Source organism: Doryrhamphus excisus, linkage group LG3 (assembly GCF_037039965.1).
Source record: "Doryrhamphus excisus strain RoL-2023G ecotype Guam linkage group LG3, RoL_Dexc_Guam_v1.1, whole genome shotgun sequence".
Classification (NCBI taxonomy): Eukaryota; Metazoa; Chordata; class Actinopteri; order Syngnathiformes; family Syngnathidae; genus Doryrhamphus; species Doryrhamphus excisus.
The window spans coordinates 18,992,979-19,015,544 of record NC_136359.1 but is presented as its reverse complement, the minus strand read 5'-3'; the positions used below and the strand labels follow the sequence as shown (position 1 = coordinate 19,015,544).

The 22,566-nt window shown below is 40.4% G+C and overlaps 3 protein-coding genes across 4 annotated transcripts in view; 2 read left to right on the top strand and 1 right to left on the bottom strand.

Annotated features, from left to right (window-relative positions):
• dtx1 (deltex 1, E3 ubiquitin ligase) overlaps nucleotides 1-4,804 on the top strand; it is a 39,168-nt gene extending 34,364 nt beyond the window's left edge. Inside the window, exon 10 of one of the 2 annotated variants that reach the window (XM_058070513.2) lies at nucleotides 376-4,804. In XM_058070513.2, coding sequence (XP_057926496.2) covers nucleotides 376-600 — 225 coding nt within the window. In that variant the 3' untranslated portion in view covers nucleotides 601-4,804. The remainder of the gene's footprint in view (nucleotides 1-375) is intronic. The other variant, XM_058070511.2, reaches the window with a different exon arrangement.
• A 111-nt stretch (nucleotides 4,805-4,915) lies between these two features.
• On the bottom strand, nucleotides 4,916-20,232 carry rasal1a (RAS protein activator like 1a (GAP1 like)). The gene is made up of 21 exons (XM_058070510.2): nucleotides 19,652-20,232; nucleotides 19,350-19,406; nucleotides 18,671-18,784; nucleotides 18,050-18,111; nucleotides 17,083-17,212; nucleotides 16,517-16,598; nucleotides 16,300-16,440; nucleotides 16,134-16,225; nucleotides 14,654-14,771; nucleotides 14,367-14,520; nucleotides 13,434-13,498; nucleotides 13,170-13,282; nucleotides 12,346-12,538; nucleotides 12,097-12,234; nucleotides 11,167-11,311; nucleotides 9,871-10,043; nucleotides 8,738-8,875; nucleotides 7,549-7,684; nucleotides 7,154-7,274; nucleotides 6,951-7,027; nucleotides 4,916-6,883 (listed from the first exon to the last, which is right to left on the bottom strand). Exons 1-21 carry the CDS (start codon nucleotides 19,714-19,716, stop codon nucleotides 6,744-6,746), a joined length of 2,454 nt encoding a protein of 817 aa, XP_057926493.2. The 5' UTR covers nucleotides 19,717-20,232; the 3' UTR covers nucleotides 4,916-6,743.
• On the top strand, nucleotides 20,163-21,839 carry dgcr6 (DiGeorge syndrome critical region gene 6). The gene is made up of 5 exons (XM_058070514.2): nucleotides 20,163-20,457; nucleotides 20,563-20,723; nucleotides 20,854-20,954; nucleotides 21,049-21,189; nucleotides 21,306-21,839. Exons 1-5 carry the CDS (start codon nucleotides 20,354-20,356, stop codon nucleotides 21,381-21,383), a joined length of 585 nt encoding a protein of 194 aa, XP_057926497.2. The 5' UTR covers nucleotides 20,163-20,353; the 3' UTR covers nucleotides 21,384-21,839.
• Nucleotides 21,840-22,566: the final 727 nt, after the last annotated feature.

Here is a 22,566-nt window from a genome sequence, read left to right as displayed (position 1 = left end):
CTACACTCAGTTTCAGATTGCCTGATGACTGTATTTAGAGGTGAACACAATATGAAAACCAGAGAGCTGTTTATGGGTGAAAAACAAGCTGGGGCAAAGGTATTATTAAAGGTGTTCGGATTAATTTTTTGGCTCAGTTCTGTACTGTGGGAGGCGACCCTTGAACTCTGACCAATTGCAAGAGTGGGCGTGGTCAGGGGTAGGGGCTGCCTGATCAGGGTGTCAGCCAAGAGGAAACTAATGCAGATTGACCCTGTACACGAGTATTAAATAATAATAATAATATCAGCAGGTCATGACAGTGTATATGTATATAATAATAATAACAGTAGTTCAAAGAAACTTACTATAATTTTAATGTATCACTGCCGCCAGGTACTCAAGCTGTTGATCACCGCCTGGGACCGGCGCCTCATCTTCACCATCGGGACGTCCAGCACCACGGGCGAGTCGGACACCGTGGTGTGGAACGAGATCCACCATAAGACGGAGTTTGGCTCCAACCTGACCGGCCACGGCTACCCCGATCCCAACTACCTGGACAATGTCTTGACGGAGCTGTCCGCCCAGGGAGTCGGCGAGGACAACCTAAAGGACTGAGAGACACCTGAGCAGTCGATATGCAGGAACACCAAGCATCACGCTCCACTGTCTCCTCGCTAAACGCTGGATGAGGGGCCAACATGCAGTCCCGCTACTCTTTCTCCACCGTATGAGACCCTGCACAAGTGGTGGCAAACAATTCCACCGCTTGATCTTTTTATTTTGATGATCTTTCGCGTTATGCCTGGAGCATGCGGCGCCCTCCGAGGCTTTTGAGGCACATGCTCAGTGTCTGTCTTGATGCCAGCAAATATGTCAGTGGCCTCTTTTTAGAGTCAAAGCGAAGCGTCTGCACATGTAGCGCGACAAGGCGCCGTGATGAGGCCACATTTTACGGCCCCAGCACATTTGCATAATGAATGTTGCGTGAATTGCTGCAATAAGTTGAGGTGCCAATGAAGGACGGTCACCTCTCCCTTTTTTCCTAAAACATCTAATGTTGTAACACACGTTGAGACTTGTTTATTTTTGCTTTTGAAAAAGTACGAGTTGAGGTTGTGCCCCATCTCTGCGATAAGGGCTACAAGAACGTGTAGTGCATGTAGTAGATTCCAGTGGACAAAGGCTTTAAAATTGTAATATTTGCTAATAAATGTACGTGGTGGTGTTAATCTTGTGGCGCTGCCTTTGAGACAGATACTTGGATGCTTGTTAAGATAGGTTGGAGCGTACCATTGCTACAGTCCAAGGTTACCCTCATTTGTTTTATGGACACCTTGATGATGCTGACCTCTGAGAACATAAAGTCCCATGTTATTATTCTTCTTGTTGGAGGAATTCGGAACCTTGGGTGCTGCTGTGCATGAAGGATGGGGGGAGTTTGTGCATCGAGCCGCTAAGAGCTTGGAGTTTTGACCTCAAGAGATCCATCTGGTGAATCTGAAACTCTTGATGCACCGCATTGGACCACAGTGTCCAAATGCTTTACTGCACCAAAAAAAGAACTATTCACCCACCTCCAAGATGTTATGCCCTAGAGCTAAAGTCTTTTGAAGATCCATGTTGAAGTATATTATATAAATATATATATAATTTTGGGAGGAAAGCTAGGTCAGCATTGCATATTTTTTCCTGGAATGCATCTGATCAGCTTTAATTAGTGGGGTTGTTGGTTTCAAGTTGTTGTGGGCTTCATTTCAGACTGAATCGCAGTCTTCCATAGCAAACTGAGGCAGTGTTGAAATTGCATTGGAAACATGTTTGTTTCTAAATCAGCTTGCAGTGCTTTGACACATAATGTGTTATTTACAAAGGCGGTATACCCTACAATTCAGACTCAGTTTGGAAGTACGGTGTGTGTGTGTACACGTATACCATTTATTTTTCTACTCTTCTATATAAAAACACTCAGCCACATATCTACACAAGACCGATGTCAACATGATTGTGTTGAATGATCTATGACACGTTAATGATGTCTAATATAACAGGTAGTGTTAGCCTATGCTACTCATGTAAAATGTGTGTAGTTGACTCTAATAAATGTCAATGTACCTTTCATTAGCAGGGGAGCTTAACTAGCATGAGATGTCATTCCCCCCCCACCCCCAAAAGGGTCAGTGTTTCACTTCTCTTTAACAAATGGGGGCAATATTTAAAAGACAAACAGTTCTTTTCTTTTGCTTATATCGCCACACATGTAATATGACCAAGTCTCGTCTGTCTCCCGTGTTATGCCGTGAGTGATATATGCAAATGAGCAATGTTTAACTTTGCTTGTACCCTTGTGTGCTCACCATGCAGCGGCACTGCAGCCGCTGCCGGAACCTCCAAAATCAATACAGCCTGTTGCCGTGTTGTCAACTGCAAGCCAGCACAGTGTGAGTGCAGTGGCAGTGTTGTGTTACTAACGTGGCATTAGAGTGGCTGGAGGTCACCTTGGATGGCCATCCTGTTTCTGCCTTTTCATTGGATTTTTTTTAGCATCTTTTAGCATCTTTTAATAGAGGGTGTCCAGATTCTCTGCAGCATCCTTAGAGGTTTATTGTTAGCGCTTGACTGGTAGCAAGTTTCAACCAACCCTCTACCTTATTTCAGGGATTATTGTTTTAAAGTCTATACATTTTAAAAAGTGTCGGGCATATCGGCACGTTTCCTTTATAGTGCTCGATCGGCCGCAATGTTCAGCTCATCATTTGGAGGAAAGGTAGACCACCAGATACTGAATGCCATTAGATTTTGAAAGTGATCATAATGTTGCTTTGTGGGTAAGATCCATCAAGCAGTGGAATCCCACTTCTGTCACCAACCCATCTCAAATCTCTGTCCACCGGGTTATTATTAAGACCATCTGTTTAGTTTCTTTCTAGGTATGTTAAATGGTGTTTTATCCTGATGTGTTTTGGAAGGCTGCAGGTGACGGTCAAAACATGTCAAGGTCAAACCCTATCCAATGTACCTAAAAGGAAAAACTTGTCATGAAGGTCAAAATATTGTACATGGTCGACTGCTTTTGTTGACATAAAATTTGAGTAAAGGGAGTCATTTCAATGAAAAATGGGTCGGTTTGCGATGTGTTCAAGAGGGAAACTCAACACCTAAAATTTAGAACTGAAGACGTTTTTAGATGTTTTTCAGACATTTTTTCTGCATTATCGTCAAGCTTGTGAAACAACAATATAACCACAATTTACCGTAAATGATCAGAATACATATACCGTAGGTCATAAAATGATTTTTTTATCAGCTTTTGGTAACCTTCAACCCAAAGTCTTCATTTTCTGAATGTGCTGAAACAAAGAGAATTATCTTTTGGTCCAAAGTGGAGCGCTGGGTCTCCTTTTGCTCGCTCTCTTGACACATGTCCTCATTCCCACTGAAGGACACAGCTCTTGTCTCTGTATATGCAAAAGTCTTACTAATTAAACCTTTTCTAGCTAATGTGAAACAGGTCATTCCGTGTCTATATGCATGCTATTATCCTCCACAAAGGCTTTAGCAAAGAATGCTGGTGTCCACTTATACGCCACAAGGAGATTTGCTGGTTTTGAATGACGGAAACACGCCTTTGATGACCCCATCTGCCTCCCTTTTCATGTGTTCACATCTTCCACAATGGTCAAGAAAAGTAATGCAGGTTTATTTATGATCTGATGTCCAACTCCGACAGTGAAAACGAGTCATTGCCTCCATTTTGTGCAGCCCTTTTAGAACTATCAGGGAATTTTCCATGTCGAGATCCTTCTTGAACATTCTGTCGGCCCTTTACACTTTCAGGGGTGTACAGACTTCTATGAAGAGGTGGTTTATGAGAGCGCATTGGTGTTTATGCAATTGAGTATTTTTGACATGTGAAAGACGATTTCTTTGTAGCAAGGTGTTTTCTCCTCGTGTGTAGAACTAACAAAAGACGTACTATAGGTGTTGAAAAGCATATATTTTTGAGGTATTTTCTGATCAATGATTGTCTTAATATAACCTTTTCCATTGGATTAGAAAGTGAAGATGACTTTAACATTGTGTAGTATTCCCGGTTGTAATCCTATGTCCTAAATGTTGACTGCAAAGTGTTTGAAGTATAAACATTTAGTGTGTCCCTTCGTACCTCCTTGTCTGTTTGTGTGTACTGAGTGTGCATCACGTCTTTAATGTTCTCCTGGAGATGCATGCTAACCAAAGTGGGAGCCGCCCTTAATGGCCCTAAAGGTCAACAAGATGATGGACACATTTTTAACATCTTGCCTCAGAACTTCTTTTCATTGTTTTACTCCAGTGAGGAAGGCCAACAGTTTTTTGGTTTTGGTGGTGTGTGTCCCCCCCTCCCACTCTTTTGATATGTTGAGTGTTGGGACATTTATTGGAAAAATCCAGTCTCCATTTTGAATTCTACATAGACTGTAATCTGCTAAAAGCTAAATAGAGACTCTGATTTGACTATAAAGGGCTTTTTAATCCTAATCAGTCTTTATTGAATTCTGATGACCTTGTTGCATGTTTGTGTCTTTCCTGTAGACAAATATGGACAAATAAATGTGCCCTCAACAGGGATGACCTTTGGCACTTTGGCATTGTTTTTCTTTTTAATGTTCCTGCATCATATGTAGATTTATAGGTGCTATAGTGGTCATTTTGTATGACTATTATAGTGTGTATGCCAGTTAAAAAGCCTGTGGAACCAGAGATGTCCGAACTATTTCATATATTTTGCTTATTCAAAGTCGCTAAAATCAATTCAATGTGTTTATGGCCTTGCAAAAAACTTACGTTTGGTTAAAAAAAAGAAATCTTGCGGAGAAATCAGTAATAATAATTTATCAATATGAAATAATACTTGTAAAATGTACAGCGTAAATGTATCTCTCAGAGAGCTTACCATTTTGTACATGTTTGTCTTATGATAATGGAGTCTTTCTGTCAAGTGTTGAGATTTTGCACTTTCACTAAAAGCACAATCTTCCACAGTCAATCCGGCCTCAACTTGCAGCGAGATGAAAATACGTTAATATATGATCATAAATCACCACTGGAATCTGCAAAGACTGTGCACACACAGCTTGGAGAAATACCTTACCTCTAGCAAACACATACAGAAAAATCAAAGGATGCGGGGGACCACTTTAATGTTTATTATGATGACTTTGTAAACACCCCTGCTCTAGCACTAGCCTACTGACCAGAGGCTCAAGGCTACACCTTGACTCCCATTCCATCTGTTCATCATTGATCATCGTACATTATCATTCATAAGTGAAGAGTTCCTGTACATTTCTTACTTTAACATATGAGGCATATTTAAAGGCTTAAACCTGTCACTGGATTAAAGCTGAATCAAATGAATAATTGTCCCTTTTATTGCAAATGTTGATCTGAAATCAGAGGATAAGGTCGATGTCAATCTAGCAGGATACTTTGTCAAAAATTCAAAAATAGACGTTTTCATGAGTACAATTGCAGTACTTGCGGGGAAAAGCAGGGATCTACAGTATCTCCTTAATAATGAATTAATTATATTTTTAGAATATGCCAGGGGCTAATAATAAATGAGCTGCTGGCGTAACATGGACTTTGGACACCCTTGCTGTCTCAGTTTGGTCACATGTGAGAGGCAGACCTGAAGGGATTAGTCTGCTGCTTCACTGCAGGTCACTCAGCTGCCATTAGCATTTAAATACCAACATAAAAGTACTTTGTGTAATAGTTGTTTGAGAAACGTGGCGTGATCAATTTACATCATCCTTCCATCATACTGAAGTAACAAAAAAGAGGATATTCTGATTTTTGGAAGTTAATGGTGCCTTTCAGGACACGTCTTCACCTTATGAAGAGATGAAACTTTGTTAAAAGGTGAAAAAAGTTGAGGCCAAATAGTTCACCTTCTGACTGAAACAATCATTTGACGAAGATCTAATACTTGTAGGATGAACATATCTTCTTTACGGTCAGAAATTAAACATTTGGTGTGTTAGATGAGTTCCAAAAATACACTTGTGTTGAATTCACAGCTAACAGTTCAATTGAAACAACATCCAATATCAAAATAAAAGCACAGATCATATTTTGTATTCCTGGTGGTCACTGTAATTGTTGTTGGTGTAGTGAATGCAGACAGTATGAAAGCTAAACTACTGATTGTCTTTCTACAGCACATGAATATAATATTTAAAAAGGTAAATATTACCCATGAACTACAACAATGCATCCTCGGGCTCAAGGATGTCAATTCCTAACATTTGGCAGCTAAGAGCACCAAACAGAAGTTTAGTGTCATCATAAAGGTTTACAATACATCATCACTGTGCATGAGGTGGCACATTCATATGTTTCCTATGATGAGATCACTTCTGGTCAAGTGGAATCAATGACAAAAAGCATTTCAAACAAAAAAGTGAAGCTAACATTACAAGTGTTTGCATAAAATGTGCGATATGTGTCCTGTACAAAATGTCAAAATATAAAAGCTTCTTTTCACATTTGACCACAAGAGGTTGCAGGCCATGCGACACGTAACAAAACATGAAATCCCTTTCAGGAATTTTCTGCTGCATTGTTCAAGTCAGTGGCACTCACAGAATACAAAGCATGGCCTATATAGTGAAAAACACTACAAAGGACGCACCCTGCATCCATTTTTTCCTTCATCACCATCCCCAGAGTGACACTCGCCTGGGAAGGATTTATGGGAATCCCTGCTCCGGTCTGGTCTAGGCATTCGCAATCATATTGGTGGAGTCCTCTTCTCTAGGCTGGAAGCTTGCGTGAGCCTCTTCTAGATCCTCAATCACCGATAAGAGGCGGGAAGCAAGGCCCTCACCCGGCTTCACGAGGTTACATTCTGCACCATCTACGGTGGAGGAATATACAGTATACAACATTGGAGCATTTGCACAAAAAGAGACCTTTTAGATCACCTGGGTTGATGTTGGAGTGGATCTTTTCTTTACTGTCGGCCATTTGATCTGCATCGGCCTCTGGAAGATGTTTTTTCCTGTGGGAACATTATGACATCACAGTCCTTTCTATGGAACGTTCATCACGTCAACTGTGTACAACACCGACCTCTACTGTCTAGACAGGGTACTGCACTCACACTGGCTTAAAGTGGACCACTGACCTGAGTTTGTCCCTCCCCTGGAGAAGCTGCTTGTAAATGGTCTGAGTCTCTACATCAGGATCAAGGGGGTCACTCCAGTCCCCCAGAGTCACAGCTGAGTGGGTCCTACTGCAGCCTGGAACTGTAAAACCAGCACACAAAGCATTTGGACGTGACAATACTACTACATTATGTGGACATGCTAAACATGCCATTATGTGGAATAGCATTCATTGTGTTTTTTCTGATTATTAAGTTAAGCTTAGTTTAATTTGCAGTACAAATCACTTTAGGTAAGCCAAATAGTGTAACACACTGAATGTAATACAGAGTGTACTTATGACATGTATGAGGATAAATACATGAAAATGACTGAATATTTGTTATGTATTGGCAGTAAACAAACATAGGATTACCAGCACGGTCTGTCTGCAGACAGCAAGTCCACTTGCCACCGCGATATGTCCCTGGATGGAAGGACGGAAGCATGCGCTCATTGTAGATGCTGACTTTCCTGATGGCCGACAGCCATTGGTTCAACTCGTTAACATTCTGTGCAAACACATTGACACCAAACACAAATAACCTTTACTGATTAAGTTGAATGTTTGTCTCACTTAAATGTTTCAGATCATCAAACACATTTACATAGTAGTCAATGACAACAAAATGAAACTTTTCATTGTTAAGGGAGAAAAGGATTCAGGTCAGGACTTTGACTAAGCCACTCCAAAGTCTTCATTTTGTTTTTCTTCAGACATTCAGAGGTGGACTTGCTGGTGTGTTTTGGATCATTGTCCTGCTGCAGAGCCCAAGTTGGGTTCTGCTTGAGGTCACAAAAAGATGGCCGAACATTGTCCTTCAGGATTGTTTAGATAAACAGTAGAATGCCTGCTTCCGTTTATCACAGTCTTCCAGGTCTGAAGCAACAAAACAGACCTCGGCCATCACACTGCCACCACCATATTTTACTGTTGGTATGATACACTTTTTCTGAAACTTTTACCCCAGATGCAGTGTAGAGTTGTTGTGGGGTCTTTTGTGACCTCTTAGATGAGTCATTGCTGTGCTTTTGAGGTCTGGATAATGTCTCTTACTGTGGTTTGCTGGAGTCCAATCCTTTAGAAGTGGCTTTATAACCTTTTCCAGGCTGGTAGAGCTCAATTAATCTTGGTTAAGTTACGATTTAAAGGGCTATGTAGGTTGTTTTCTCCCTTAATAATAAAAAGTTAAATTTAAAAACTGCATGTTGTATTCAGTTGTGTTGTCATTGATTTACGGTATATTCAATTTGTTTGATTTTCCAATGTTCTGGGCCTTCATTTCGTTTACCTAAACGTACTTATTTTTCCTCTTAATAGGTTGACTTGATTCTTGTAAAATGACTGCTGATTTTTCCATTATTTATATTGTTTTGTTTCTTGTTAAGTTATTTTTTTAGAATGTACTGCGGGCCAAGAAAAACACAGCCCTGGTACGCAAATGGCCCTGGGCCTGTACTTTGGACAACCCTGGTGTAAGGAATCAGTGCTAACCACTCATCCACTTTGCTACCCATGATTGCACATACAGTACAACAGTCTGGTGTTGGTAGCATATTAGCACCTTGCACTGGATGTACATGGTGTGCAGCTGCCCATCGTCGTCCTGGGTGACAACCTGCATTACATTCTGCTGCTGGAAGGCGTTTTCGTCCACCCTCTCCACCACGCAGACACAATGAATGGGCAATGAGGAGCGCACCTGCAACAATTGAGCCACAAACCACAGCACCGATTACATCAAGTAGTTGAACACGACATGTGCTCAGGTTTGAGTGAAATAAAAAAGATCACAACTAATCAATCAATCGAACTGTTATTTCCCTCGGAAGTCTGTGACATAAAGGATGTTGTAAAGATCAGATTAGCACGGCAGCGAAGGACTTTTAAGTGTAAATCAGATGCTTGACGCACTGAGACTGGAGAGCTCCAACATGGAGGAAAAGGGCCAGCACATTGTTTACAATCTGATTTGCAATGTTAGTATGAATATCCACTACCTTCAATTAACCCTGGCCTTTATTCCAGTCAAACAAAGCAAAGACTGGCTCAAAGAGAGCGCTTTCTACCGCTCTCTTCTGTCAGGCTCTAGCTGGTAAATGAGAGGAGATGATTATTACAAGGTTAGGCACCACAGGGTAATAACACTAATGATAATACCACAAGGAGGGCAACACAAATACATTCTAAAGCCACCTGAAGATGATTCAAATGGTTCCAAGCTGTCCGTAGAGCATTAATGTCATCACCTCCTCATGTGTTTGGGTGTGGTCGTTTCATAACAGTTCATTTATTTTTATTCTAGTTTGAATCTAATAAATCCAATTACAGCCTTGCTAAAAAATAGAAAACAACCCTTTGTGGGGCACTCATTAAAACACAGTGGACCTTCCACATTGGAATGCCCCAGAATGTACAAATTGGATTTTGTGCCTGCGAAGAGTGAGTAGTTTTAATATAACTGACAGTTATGGAAAAGATTACATTCAACTCTAGAAGTTCCACTTACGTTTTCATTTTAATCCTATTCAGCAAGGCATTATTCTTTCTCATAATGGGGGTGCAGGGTTTAAATGGCCAAATACAACAAGTTTCAACCTGGTAAACGGTTGTAGATGGCCAAAAGGTTAAATGAATAGCTCCATACACACCCCGGAAAGAGGATACAAAGGTCTCCTTTACTGAGCCGTTACCTACCTGCCAATCAGGTGCCTTGGCGTAAGAAAGGGTCTCACTCGTCAACCAGAAGTACCGTTTCTTGAAGGCAAAGCGAGATAGAAGTTGAGCTCCTTCAGTCTTGTGTTTGTGGAGGTAACCTTCTTTGACGATGACTGAGGGGAGGAACACAGCCCTCTGTGGCATGTCAGACACTGCAGAGAAGAAGACAAAAGTCACCAACCATGTTATGCACACCTTATGGACTAAAGTATAGGAACACAAGGCCATTACGCCTACAGTAAAAGGAAAAGGTCTGCTGTGTTGGGCCACAATTTTATAGGAGACCACCAGTGAATTGCAATAAAACACCATAAAAATGTTTATTTTTAAAACACGGCTCACTCCTCTTCCCTCCAAACTCTCCTAGCTTGAGGTTGACCTCCTCCAATTTCAGATCAACATTTGCAATAAAAGTGACTCCTGACTCTCTCTTCAATATGCCTCACACACTTATTAAACACAAAAAATGCATAGGTACAGTAGTTGCCACTAGATATGGATACATTTCACTTTTGCGTCTCACCAAATATGATGAGTTCAAGAACCGCTAAACAGACTCAATCTCAATGCTTGAAAAAAATATTATCAGTGAGGCATAAAGACATAAACAAGTAAAATTGTTGCCTTTTTTAACAGTAGTACATGTATGCTGTACATTTATCATGTATACATGTATCACATACTTCTAAATTATTACCGACTTAAAAAAACGGTAGAGAAAAAAAAAATCAGAAACTTGGTTGGTCCATGAATGCTGAATCATGAATGTGCAGGGATCCACACATAGTCCTCTGATTGTTGTCTATTGCCATGTAAATGGTAGCATCATTGATTTGAACAAATCCACTGTGGCGTTAAATGTCAAACTGACTACTATGAGAAACATGTGAGCGTTACCGTGCAGGACGAGGACAAAATATGATAAGTCAAATGGGGGAAATGTTTGTCAACACATTTCACTGCCAACTCATTAGCTGCGTCAGCTCTTTTCTGTGCTTATTAATATTTCACTACTGGGCTACACGTTGTTTAACCTTCCTGTTAAGTTTGGGGTCAAATCAATACGTTTTTAAGATAGAGGTTTGAAAAAAAATGTTTTTTCAGTGTGAATATTTCTCCTTTCATAATCAAGTGTCTCATCTCCAATTTTTTACATCACCCAACAAAAACGGCTTATAATGTTATATATAAAGAATAACATGTTATATGGAAATTCTTATTATTTATGGGATGCAATGGTTATGATGTTGATGAAGTTTCTTCAATGTGAGTTACCAATGTCATGATTGATGTCAATCAACTTGTCGAGGAAGTCCTTGACTGAGGCCACACTGCGAAGGATGATGGGATGGAGAGGCGTCATCCACTGTTCCTTTCCATGACCTAACTGAAGGCCCAGGTTTCCCACACTTTGTAATGCCTTGTAATGACAACAATAAACACACGATGTTTATTCACATTTAATGTTAACTAGATGCTCAATGTGACCTCATTTTAACCTGCCACTAGCTAAGCCCAATATTAGGGACCGTATAGCATATAACTCAAAGTCACATATCAAAAAGCGTCCCTGTGGTCAAGCATGCAGTGCGACCCTTTGTCCATCCCCCACCTGGCCGTGGGAGAGGAGGAAGTCTGTCTGCTCCCTCTCTGATGCTGTCTTTGAACCACACGGCTTGCTGCACATACAGATGTAAAAATAGCCCTTCCCTTTCATGGCACAAGGCCCATGGCAACAGCACTTCAGCACCATGGACAGTGACCATGAAGGCCAAACAGGACCGAGATTGAATTTAATTTGTGCCCGAGACTCTTGTCATTAGGGGGTGTAAATAGAGAAGGCATGAAGGGGTATCTATGTGATACATTTGTGTCATTTCAATGTATTTATTGAACATTAGACGGAATCTCTTTCCTCATGTTTAGAAGATATTCAGAAGATGTTCAGATGTTCAGAAGATCACATAAGCAAGTAACCTCCATGCGCTGTGCTACTCATTTTTGAGCAACTGTCCATAAAAAACTCTACTCTATATTCTGCTCTCATCTGTGCTTATGTTTGCAATTTGCTATACACTGTACTCAGTTAGCATTCAACAGCTTCTGGTGCAGTGCTTTCACCCTTTGTTTGTCTCTCCTGGACAAACGTAAAGTCTTCTCATGAATGACTGATGTGTGAGTGTGTAGGTGTGATGTAAATGATACCTTGGCCAGCAGTAACAGTGTCCTGCTTGTACGTGTATCAGCGTGCTGGTCCCTCAGCTGGAACAGTTTTGGTGTGAGGATTGCAGGGGCAAAAAAACGCAGGAAAAAAAATCCACTGATGGCGAGATATTTCACATCCTGTTCAACATAAGGTGAAGACAGCAAGCGTTACTGAAGTGCAAGTTTATAGGCATGGGCTCTCACGTGTGCTAATATTTCACTTTTTTTTTTCCTTTGCTGCACACTGACCTCATTTTCAGGTTCAGCAAATTGTTCCTCAACACGCTTGTGCAGATGTTTGAAGGCCACTCTCATGACAGGAGGGCATTGCTCAACCGAGCCCACGATTGATTCAATGATCCTGGTTAAGTAGCTTTGCAGCATCTCCACACTGCTATCCCGCACCTCTGCCTCTGACACTGCACCTTTAAATGAAATTCGTCTTCCCAGAGAACAAGGCACTTATCAAAGCACTCTGTCCATGACAGTTTGCAATCATGACTATGGATCAACATTAGACAACATTTACTACATCAGCACATAGGAGATCATTCTGAAATCCATTTCCGTTCGTTGAAATAACACTACATCACTACAAGTGCACCTACAGCAGGGCTGATTATATATCTTCTTAATGTGGGAGCATCCTACCCACAATAGTTTGTACACATATGATCCCAGCCTTTCAGTATAAGACTTAGTGTGTCTGAAGAAATGTATATAAGGGAGTGGAGACATTAAATAAATGACAGCAGGCACAGCTATTGCACAAGTAGAGGATCCTGGATCTCCCTCCGTGTCATAGATTGACGTCTCAGGGGGCTCATAGCAGTTGCCAGGCAACAGCCTTCCCCATTCTCACATTCTTCTTTTTATATTATTGTATTCTCAGATCCATGTGTTTAAAGAGAAGTGTAAAGGAAGTGGCACTTTCCTATTGCCAGATTTTAGTTTTTGTACATTTTCAGACACAGATTGAATTACGTATACAGTATATCTGTATGCAAAAACTCAACTTAATATATAACAATTGCCTTTCAGATAAGATGTGATGGACCGTAGGTCAGATTTACCTTGTGTGGTTCAGGTCAATCTTACACGGGTCCAGTTCAATGTACTTCTTCTCATCAAAAATGCGGTTGATGATGGGCTTCAGAACTTCATGTAAATACAGCATGCCAACAGCCTGACAACAATGTCATGTTTTAGTCAAATATTGCTTATGATACAGTAAATGACACAGTAACATATACTATAGAAATATACAACACACTGGACTGTATATTTAAATAAAAAGTGCATTTAAATTGATGGATTTTTTTAAAGAAACATCTCACCTTCATGAACTGCTCCATGGCTTTGGAAGCAAGGGAGTTAGAGCGGAAAAGAGTGTTTGGATCCGCTAAACAAAATAAAAAAACAAATTATTCACATGTTATAATAACATTTGTGGGAGTTATTATGTGCAAAATGTCCCCATATTATTAGAGGATCCTTTGAAGATATTAATAGGTTTGATAGATTTAATGGGGTAATTCAGCTTCTGGATCACCTCTCACGTTTCTGACCAAGTGCTGTAATGGCCTTGCAGCCTTCAAAAACTATAATGTAGGTTCTACAATAAAATGTATTGCATTGCATGGCTTATATTCCTGATAAACCAGTTACTGATATGCTCCTGCGGAGTTGCCATGGAAACTTTGGCAAGATGCTCATTATCTCAAACTAAACAAACAGCACACAAATACCAGAGCCCAACTCTGTTTGAACTATAAATGGTCACATGATGCGGAGGCAGAAGCATGACTAACAAAGACTAGAGAGGAGTCTTTGGCATAGATGGTTGTCAGTTTAAAATTTTCCCTGGGACTATGACAGCAGGACATAGTGGTCTGGAAATCAATTTCTAGATAAACAGCAACAACCGTCCAAGAGGCTTTGGAGAGGGGGCGTAGTAGGCGTATCCCAAACTCTGATTAACGTCAATACTGACTCGGAGAGACTAAGACAGGTCTATTACACATGGTGTATTTTGCCACTTAAAGTGCAAAAATCTAAGATAAAGCCAATTTAGCTCAGTAGTGTATATTTCTTGTAGAACATCAAAATAACTGATCTACACATGTCCCTCGTTTATCGTAAATAAGGAATAGGGAATGCTTATTTAGAAAAACCTGTTTACAGCCTTCTAAATACATCTTTTTAACATTATATAATATAATATATAATATTGAACTTCATCGTGTTGACTTGTTCTGCTCCCATCTTACTTGTGTGGTTGACCTCCCGGGTGTTTAGATAATCTAAGAATGGAACCACCAGGCCTTGACCCAAGTAAATCTTCACCAAGGTCATGGCCACGTCTTGTCGGCTCTCAACTGTGGTTACCTCCTCCAGCATGGTCAGCGCACTGGTGTCCTCCACCTGGGGTGAAGAAGGCTCATTTTACTGAATGTTGACATGGCATTTTAAAATGAGAAATAGAAAAATCTCCTGACGTGTGTATTTATTGCACAGGTGAGCAACGTCAGTATCTGCTTTAGAAAAAGATACTGACCTCAGCAGGGGAGATGACTGACTCAACCAAAAGGTCAATGAGGGGCTGATAGTACATAGAAGGCAAAATCTGATCCTCAACCAAACGCACCTTCAGGCGCAGAGCTCCCAACTTGCCACTGAACACAGACACGGTATTTTCTGGTCAAGAAACAGTCAATCCTTTCATACAGTATAACAATACTCATGCTCATGTGTTATTTTTTTGTCTACTGATATGAATGTTGGCTTATATTCTAATTGTACACCGAGACATTTGAGACTGATGTTTGAGACATTTGTTTAGCATTTATTTAGACATTTATTTAGTTTTCGTGGTCTTCCAAAGTACTTTAATGAACTGATATGTGTGAGACTGCATTTCAGAGCACAAAGGAAAATTATGGAACAACAAATATTTGTCTTCAGCTCTATTTTCAACCAGTTGTTTTTAAATACAAAAACAGAATGATTACGTGATTTTACAACATATACTATAAATACAATATAATTGCAGTACAGGTGGTCCTTGGTTATCTATGTTCTGTGTTACAATGTTTCAAACAAGTTCCCATAAATTAATTGAAATTCGTATGAGAACTAGTTAAAGAATACGAGCCACACGCAACACAACAATGCTGTGTGTGATGTGTGTTGGGCGGAAGAACACAGTGTGTGTCTGTACAGCCACGTCAAGGATAACCATAACATTGGTTAACTTAATTTTAGCTCTTTGGACTTCATTACGTCTCCCAAGCAGCAGGGCACCAAAGAAAAGGAAAGCCACCATAATAGAAGTGAACAAGAACGTAAAAGAAAGACCGCTCTTATGGTCGCCACCACTCAACTGTCACTACCAGACATTTTTATGTAGTATTCCGCACCAGCGCCAGAATTCATCAACGGGACAACAGGCTTTTATTGCAAGTTTGAATTATCTCAAAACAGGCACAATAACAATAACATAATAATCATAAGAAAAACACGGGCTATTGTCGCGGTTCTAATCCACTCTAAGCTAAAACTCACCTCTGAACCCTTGATGTCACTTCCTGTCCTCTGCATGTTTGAAACACACCTGTGCATGAGTCTTATTAATGTCTTAAATGGCTTCTTTATTTCTCTGATTATGTCTACTGTGTTGGGTAATATACTAAGCTCCAACTACAAAAATATTCAATTGGTAAAGAAGGAATCCTACTTCGTGGAAATTGGAACCAGTTAACCGAGGGGTTACTGTACTGTATCTTATATGTCCTTCATGTGTTCTGTGTACAGTGTGAGCGACTTTAAAGTTCATTTAGGAATAATTGAGGCATACTGTAAGGCATACTGTCCGACTTACACTGACAACTAATATAACAGTCTCGTAAAGGAACTCGTTTGTAACCCAAAAACCTTCAGTATGCTATGGAATGTGAATTTTTCGGGATATGGACCCCCAAAGGCTATCATTCATCAGAATGTGACAGAGATCAAACAAGCACACCAGCAATCCTCACCCTGCATCCACCTCATTGTTTCCCAAGGGTAGCAAACGAAGCCAGCTTTCCAACACAGGGGTTTTATGCAAACAAGCGAAAGGGATTTCCACCTGCAAAAAGGCTTATCAGACTCATAATGAATGTATGAGATGCATAATATCATAATATCATAACTCATCCTCACCTTTCCCAGGAAATCATTTTTTCCCACCATGTCCCAGTCCCAGACCTCCACAACAATTGTCCCCTCCTCACTGAGCTCCTGAGGATCCAAGTGCAGCTCCAGGGTCTCTCCCCAGTGAGGGAAACGAGTTTTCTTAATAATCTGAAAACCAGAAGCCATGTCTGATTTGAACTCATCTCCCTTTCATTTCTACTGTACATGAAGAACTGGAGCTCACCGAGGTCTCTGCACTATGGTTCTTGTAAATAACTCTTGCAAATGGATCAGAGGTTCCAGAAATGTCTCTCGGCGCAAGGTCTCTGTGATGTCACATGACCAAAAGACAGAAATGTTTAATGCATCAAACAAACTGATATTACCAGTTCTCATCACATGCAGATAGAAAGTAAACATTTAATTTGACCTCATTCTTTCAAACAAATTCCACTTCATTTGGACAAGATTGAATGAAACTGTCAAGCCCCGAGTGATGTGCTCATTAGCGCCCTGTCTTAGAGGGCAAGTGTGCGGACCCACAGATGGGGCAGTGAGAGGTGTGATTGTGGGCAGATGACTCAGGCAGTGAGAATGGAGGCCTACACCATGGTGACGATGATTTGATTTTAGTAGAAGAATGACATGCCCAGGAAAAGGGGCATGATGAAAATATACCCATAGAAAAATATACCCATAGAATGTGGTTGTTTTCAGTGTATCAACCCATATCATTAACCGGTAGCAGCCCTCTTTCAGACGGGAATAATTTACGACAGTTCTCCACAGAAAACACAGCTCACACAATACCTGGCTTCAATGACACCACATCGGAGGACAACTTTCTCTGTGTGCTTCAGCAGCTGAAGACTCAGGTGGATCTCCCCCTGGACTTCTTCATCAGGATCCACCCTTGTCAGGTTTATCCAACTGTCTAGCCCTAAGAATTCCACACAGATAGTTATAATCCAAAAACAAAGAACAATAGTCGCTAAATATGAAGTTAAGTGCCTTCAAAGTACATAATCTCTAAAGAGTTTTTTACATGTGTACAAATGATGCCAAAAAGACAACAAGCATAGCATTAGGAAAGGGCAGCAAATAAATGCAAAACAATCAATTAAATGTCCTGCTTTTTAATTTATTTTTAATTCATTTCGATCAAAAAAAGTCCCTCCGTCAGTGGTCCTTCCGGATCCTCTTATGGTATTTATTAGAAAGACCATAGGAATTTCTTTAAAACAAAACAATACAATGAGCAGTCTAATAATAATAATGATAATAATAATCCAAAAATAAGTTTTCTTTTCAAAATATACGACATGGCCATGAACATGGTAGGTGTGAACACCAGCATGTGGAAAAACAGCATCCAATAGATTTCTAACCATGACTTTTTTGCAGAATCATGCAGCCCTAATGAGCGACACATATACGCCTTAGCCTTTTTTATGCCTTTTGTTGTGTTGTTTTATTGCTTCACTGTAAGTTTTATGCATTCTTTGTAGCACTTTCTGTAATGTAAAGTGCAATATAAATAAAATTTATTATTATTATTATTAAACACAATCAAAATATGGTGTGATTTAGAATACAGTTAAGAGTTTATTGCTTTCTCTATAAACATGGTCCCTGAGTGTGTTGAAACAACATTCCCAGAGGCATGGTTTAAAAAAAGACACACACTTTGACTCTGCCATGTAAATCCATATCCATCTAACCTCAGAGCGGGTGTCATGCACTGCTCTCCGTCCCCTTCCATGTACAGGGGTCTTACCTTTAGCTTGAGAGCGGATGGCTTCTTTGGTGAGAGAAATCTTTCCAATAACATCATCATGGCTGTAGAAGAAGATCAAATTTGATCAGATGCAAGATACGATCAAGTTAAGTAAGATAAGTAGAAAACTTATAGTGATTTGATTAAGGGATGAGACAACTTTTGGACTCGTAACTGTCTGCATGATGTTTGTTTATTCTGAGCCTTCTCTCCAAAACATTGAACTGTACATGAGACTTTAACCCGACTACATGAGTTGATGAGCCAAGTGAAGCAAACACTGAAATTGTATAGGAACCACATGGGATGCTCAATGTTCAATTCCACCCTCGGCCATCTCTGTGTGGAGTTTGCATGTTCTCCCCGTGCATGCGTGCGTGTTCTCCGGGTACTCCGACTTCCTCCCGCATTCCAAAAACATGCTAGGTTAATTGGCGACTCCAAATTGTCCATAGGTATGAATGTGAGTGTGAATGGTTGTTTGTCTATATGTGCCCTGTGATTGGCTGGCCACCAGTCCAGGTTGAACCCGAAGACAGCTGGGATAGGCTCCAGCACACCCACGACCCTCGTGAGGACAAGCGGTAGAAAATGAATAAATGAATGAATGAATGACTTTACCCAATCGTATCCTCATCCATGACATGGAAGGAGAGAGAGTGGAAACCCATTGGGAGATGTAGCGTGTACTCTTCACCCCAGAAAGGATTAAGATTTTTCCACACTGTAGCAGTCCTGAAAAGAGAGGTTACACATGCTTGCCAGTGAGCAAATTTAGGTTACTACGCACATGTGCCACCATCTTCTACTGGAGCCACTTAGAATATACGTAGCAGCAGTATGTACAGTATTATTTCTAGGGATGCCTTGTTGGATAACGTTAGGAGTGAGTGTTTGCAGTGAATCATTTTGTCACTTTCTCAGATTCTTCCAGATGGAACAATTACCACCGAGTTGATAACATGTTCTTGTCCAATCTCAATGCAGATATTCCATAATCACAATATTTACTGGAAAAATTGCAAATGTTTTTCACTCAGAGAAGATAAATGACAAAAGTGACAACATCTTCAGCTACAGTAGTTGCATGCAACTATTGATGCATCCTCTCCATGGTTACCTACGGTCTAAAGGCCACACCAGTATCAGGTTCTCTGTGTAGAAGGGGCCACAGAGTACCCACCACCACCTTGATACCTCTCCTGTCTAGCTTACAAGTGTGCAGAATAGCAGGTGTAAAAAGTACATTAATGTCCGTAGTATCTCAAGTGCAGAGAGACAGCAGAGAAATGACACTCACCTGACCACGATTTCATTATCAACTTTTACTACGCAGTATGGATCACTGGTTCCAGACCTTTAACATGGAAAGAAATATGTGACAGATTATACAATGACATGAAATACAATGAAATATGATGCTGACTATGAACCGTGTTGACTTTCTATCTCAACCGTATTTGTTTTACGAGGCAGCAATATGCAAAAATGTAAAATACTGTAACTTTTCAAAATTGAACAAAACTGATAATTACCCTTTTATTGAGTTAACATAACATAAAAACACCTGCCCTGGCTGGAGCCGATACACGATTTACTTACACGTCTTTGGCTGGTAGGTTCCTGCCCTCGACAATGCGAAAATACAAGGATGTATTTTTGGCCATTTTGCCGGTGACAAAGTATGAATCCAATGCTCCAATACGCAATGCCCTTGTCAAAATGTTCTCTTCTGCCTCGTCTTCATCTCACTGCACCTTGAGAGCATGTCACGCACGCCCCGCCAGCAGCGGCAAGCCCGAGACACGGGTGAGGTAGCCTGTGGGGTCGGAGCGCGGGCGTCGGCTCTGTAGGGTCTTAAAATTGGCCGTTTTTAACAGCTCTCCTGGTTGCTTTTAACAATGTCAAATAAATAGAAACAAATATATTTAAACTCGTGCTTCTAATGCCATTATGATAACACTATATGTTTTTCACAACGGTGAAAGTGAATTAACATAAAGTGTATTCTTGTGCCACCTGGCGAATTCACGGAGCAACTACATGTTTAGTTTGGCTTTGCAGGCAGGCATCTACAAGGGCAGCTTAGCGACAGGATGGGGTCTTCTTTTGAGCCCATAAGAGCTAACAATGTCTGGCAAGTGTAACAACGGACAAACATATTGAACAGTTTCGAAAATAATTTTCTGCATACCGAATAGATTATATCGTTATATACTTCTCACCTCTCGTGCGCTTTAACGAGAAAGTAGCTCATTGAGTTAAAGTGTTACTTAGCCGCATGTATTTGATGTTATTTCGAAGATGGAAGGCTACCCTGTAGTTACTGACGGTGACTCCACCAAACAGCAACAGCGGCATTACTATCTTTTGTCAGAGTTACAAACTCTGGTCAAAGATCTACCAAGGTACTGTCGCTTCAAGAAATTGTTTATAGGCGTGCTATAGTGACTGCTTTCATGAACAACTGATTCAGGGTTGTCTTATGCTATTTGTATCCTCTTCATTGGCAGCTCCTTCCAGCAACGCCTGTCCTACAATACACTTGGTGACCTTGCTTTGGCTCTCATAGATGGGACTGTCTATGACATAGTGCAGGGCCTCTTGGATATTCAACACCTGACAGAGAAAAATCTGTACAACCAGAGACAAAAGTTACACTGTGAACACCAAGGTTGGTCCTCAATTAGAAAAGCTACATGTCATCTTGTTTTGTCGAACTTTACACGGGAAACCAGTATGATGAGCTTGCCTTTGCAAAATGTTCATCTTTGCATGTTTACATTTGCAAATTTTGCATGCAGCCCTCAAGCAAGATCTTGCAAGGAAGCACAAGGATGCTCTGCTATCATGCAAGTCTCACAACCTTGCCCTCCTCAAATCAACTCAGCAAGCTGAGTTAGAGGTAACACTTTGCACTTTTTGTGTACTTTCACTAGATAAGGCAATATATATCTCCATAATCCAGCCCCTTTGTAAAGAAAAGTATTTTCTTACAGGTATTGGAAATTCGTGTGCGAGAAGAACAAAGAATGATGGATAAGAAGATTGTGGTGGAAATAGATCAAAAAGTGACAGACCAACAGAATACTTTGGAGAAGGCTGGAGTTCCTGGATTTTATATCACCACTAATCCCCAGGTTAGCAGAGTAATGCAACTTGGAAATAGAAGGAACATTAAGATATTATTCAGTGATTAAGATAATTATTACGTGTCTGATGCATATCCTATCGTATGCCTCTTTGTGTTTGTTAGGAGCTGACAATGCAGATGAACCTTCTAGAGTTGATCCTGAAGCTTCAACAGAAGGAGTCCCAGTCTGGACTTTTGTGACTGAGTCACAAATTAGTTACAACAATGACCATCTTTTATTACAGTTAATGTTGGATGCAGCATTATGCATTTCAAATAATTACAATACATTTTCAACTCTGCAGCAATCAATTCATGTTAATCCCTCAAAGTTGTATATCCACTACTGTGCATAATGCTTCGAAATGCTGCTTGGAAATATATCAACGCATCAATCTAAAAGTCAGCCCTTCCACCCCAGATCGGTGTAGCTATTGTTTCTGTATTAGATTTACTTGATTACTTTAGAAAGATATACAATATACAAATGGTGAGTGTTACAGTGCCTGTTGTATATTTTGTTCTGATTTAATGGCATATTTATTTTTGTAAAAGTATTGGGATACACTTTTTGCACATCTTTTGGTAAAAATCTGTTTTCTTGTTGGTTCAATCTGTACTATAACTTCAAGAATAAATATTTTTGATACCCTTCAACAGTGTATTGTTTTTAGCCGTTATATGCTGACTGTCTAGCATGAAGGCCACACAGGAGATCGGGAGGACCTGGGTTCGATTCTCCGCTCAGGCATCTCTGTGTGGAGATGGCATGTTCTCCCTGTGTGTGTGGGGGTTTTCTCTGGGTACTCCGGTTTCCTCCCACATTCCAAAAACATGCATGTTCAGTTCATTGGCGACTACAAATTGTCCATAGGTATGAGTGTGAATGGTTGTTTGTCTATATGTGCCCTGTGATTGGCTGGCAATCAGTCCAGGGTGTATCCTATGTGGCCTCCTATATCACAATAAGTGAAATGGAACGTATATAATAACTATGGTAGCCTATATATTACGTGTTTTTTTGTTTAAACTCATTTAAGGATACCAGATACACCAAGCATTACAAATCTTAGGTCATTGTACAATATTTAAATCGGGTTCAGAACTGTCGCAACACATTTTTAAGAAATGGTAGGACAGTGGGGACATTTTTCGCAGTGATCTGTATTTCCTGTCAATAATACATGATCTTTGCAAAACATTACTACAATGCCAGACAAGCCTACAATCTTTGTCCTGTGATTTATTAGAATTACAATCAGGCACAATCAAAAATCATTCAATGACTTTGAAAATGTTCAAGTCAAGTTGTATCGATATTGAATTGACACCACAATTTGCACAATCGCCCCACCCTACTTTTTCATGAGTGTGGCCGGGGCCA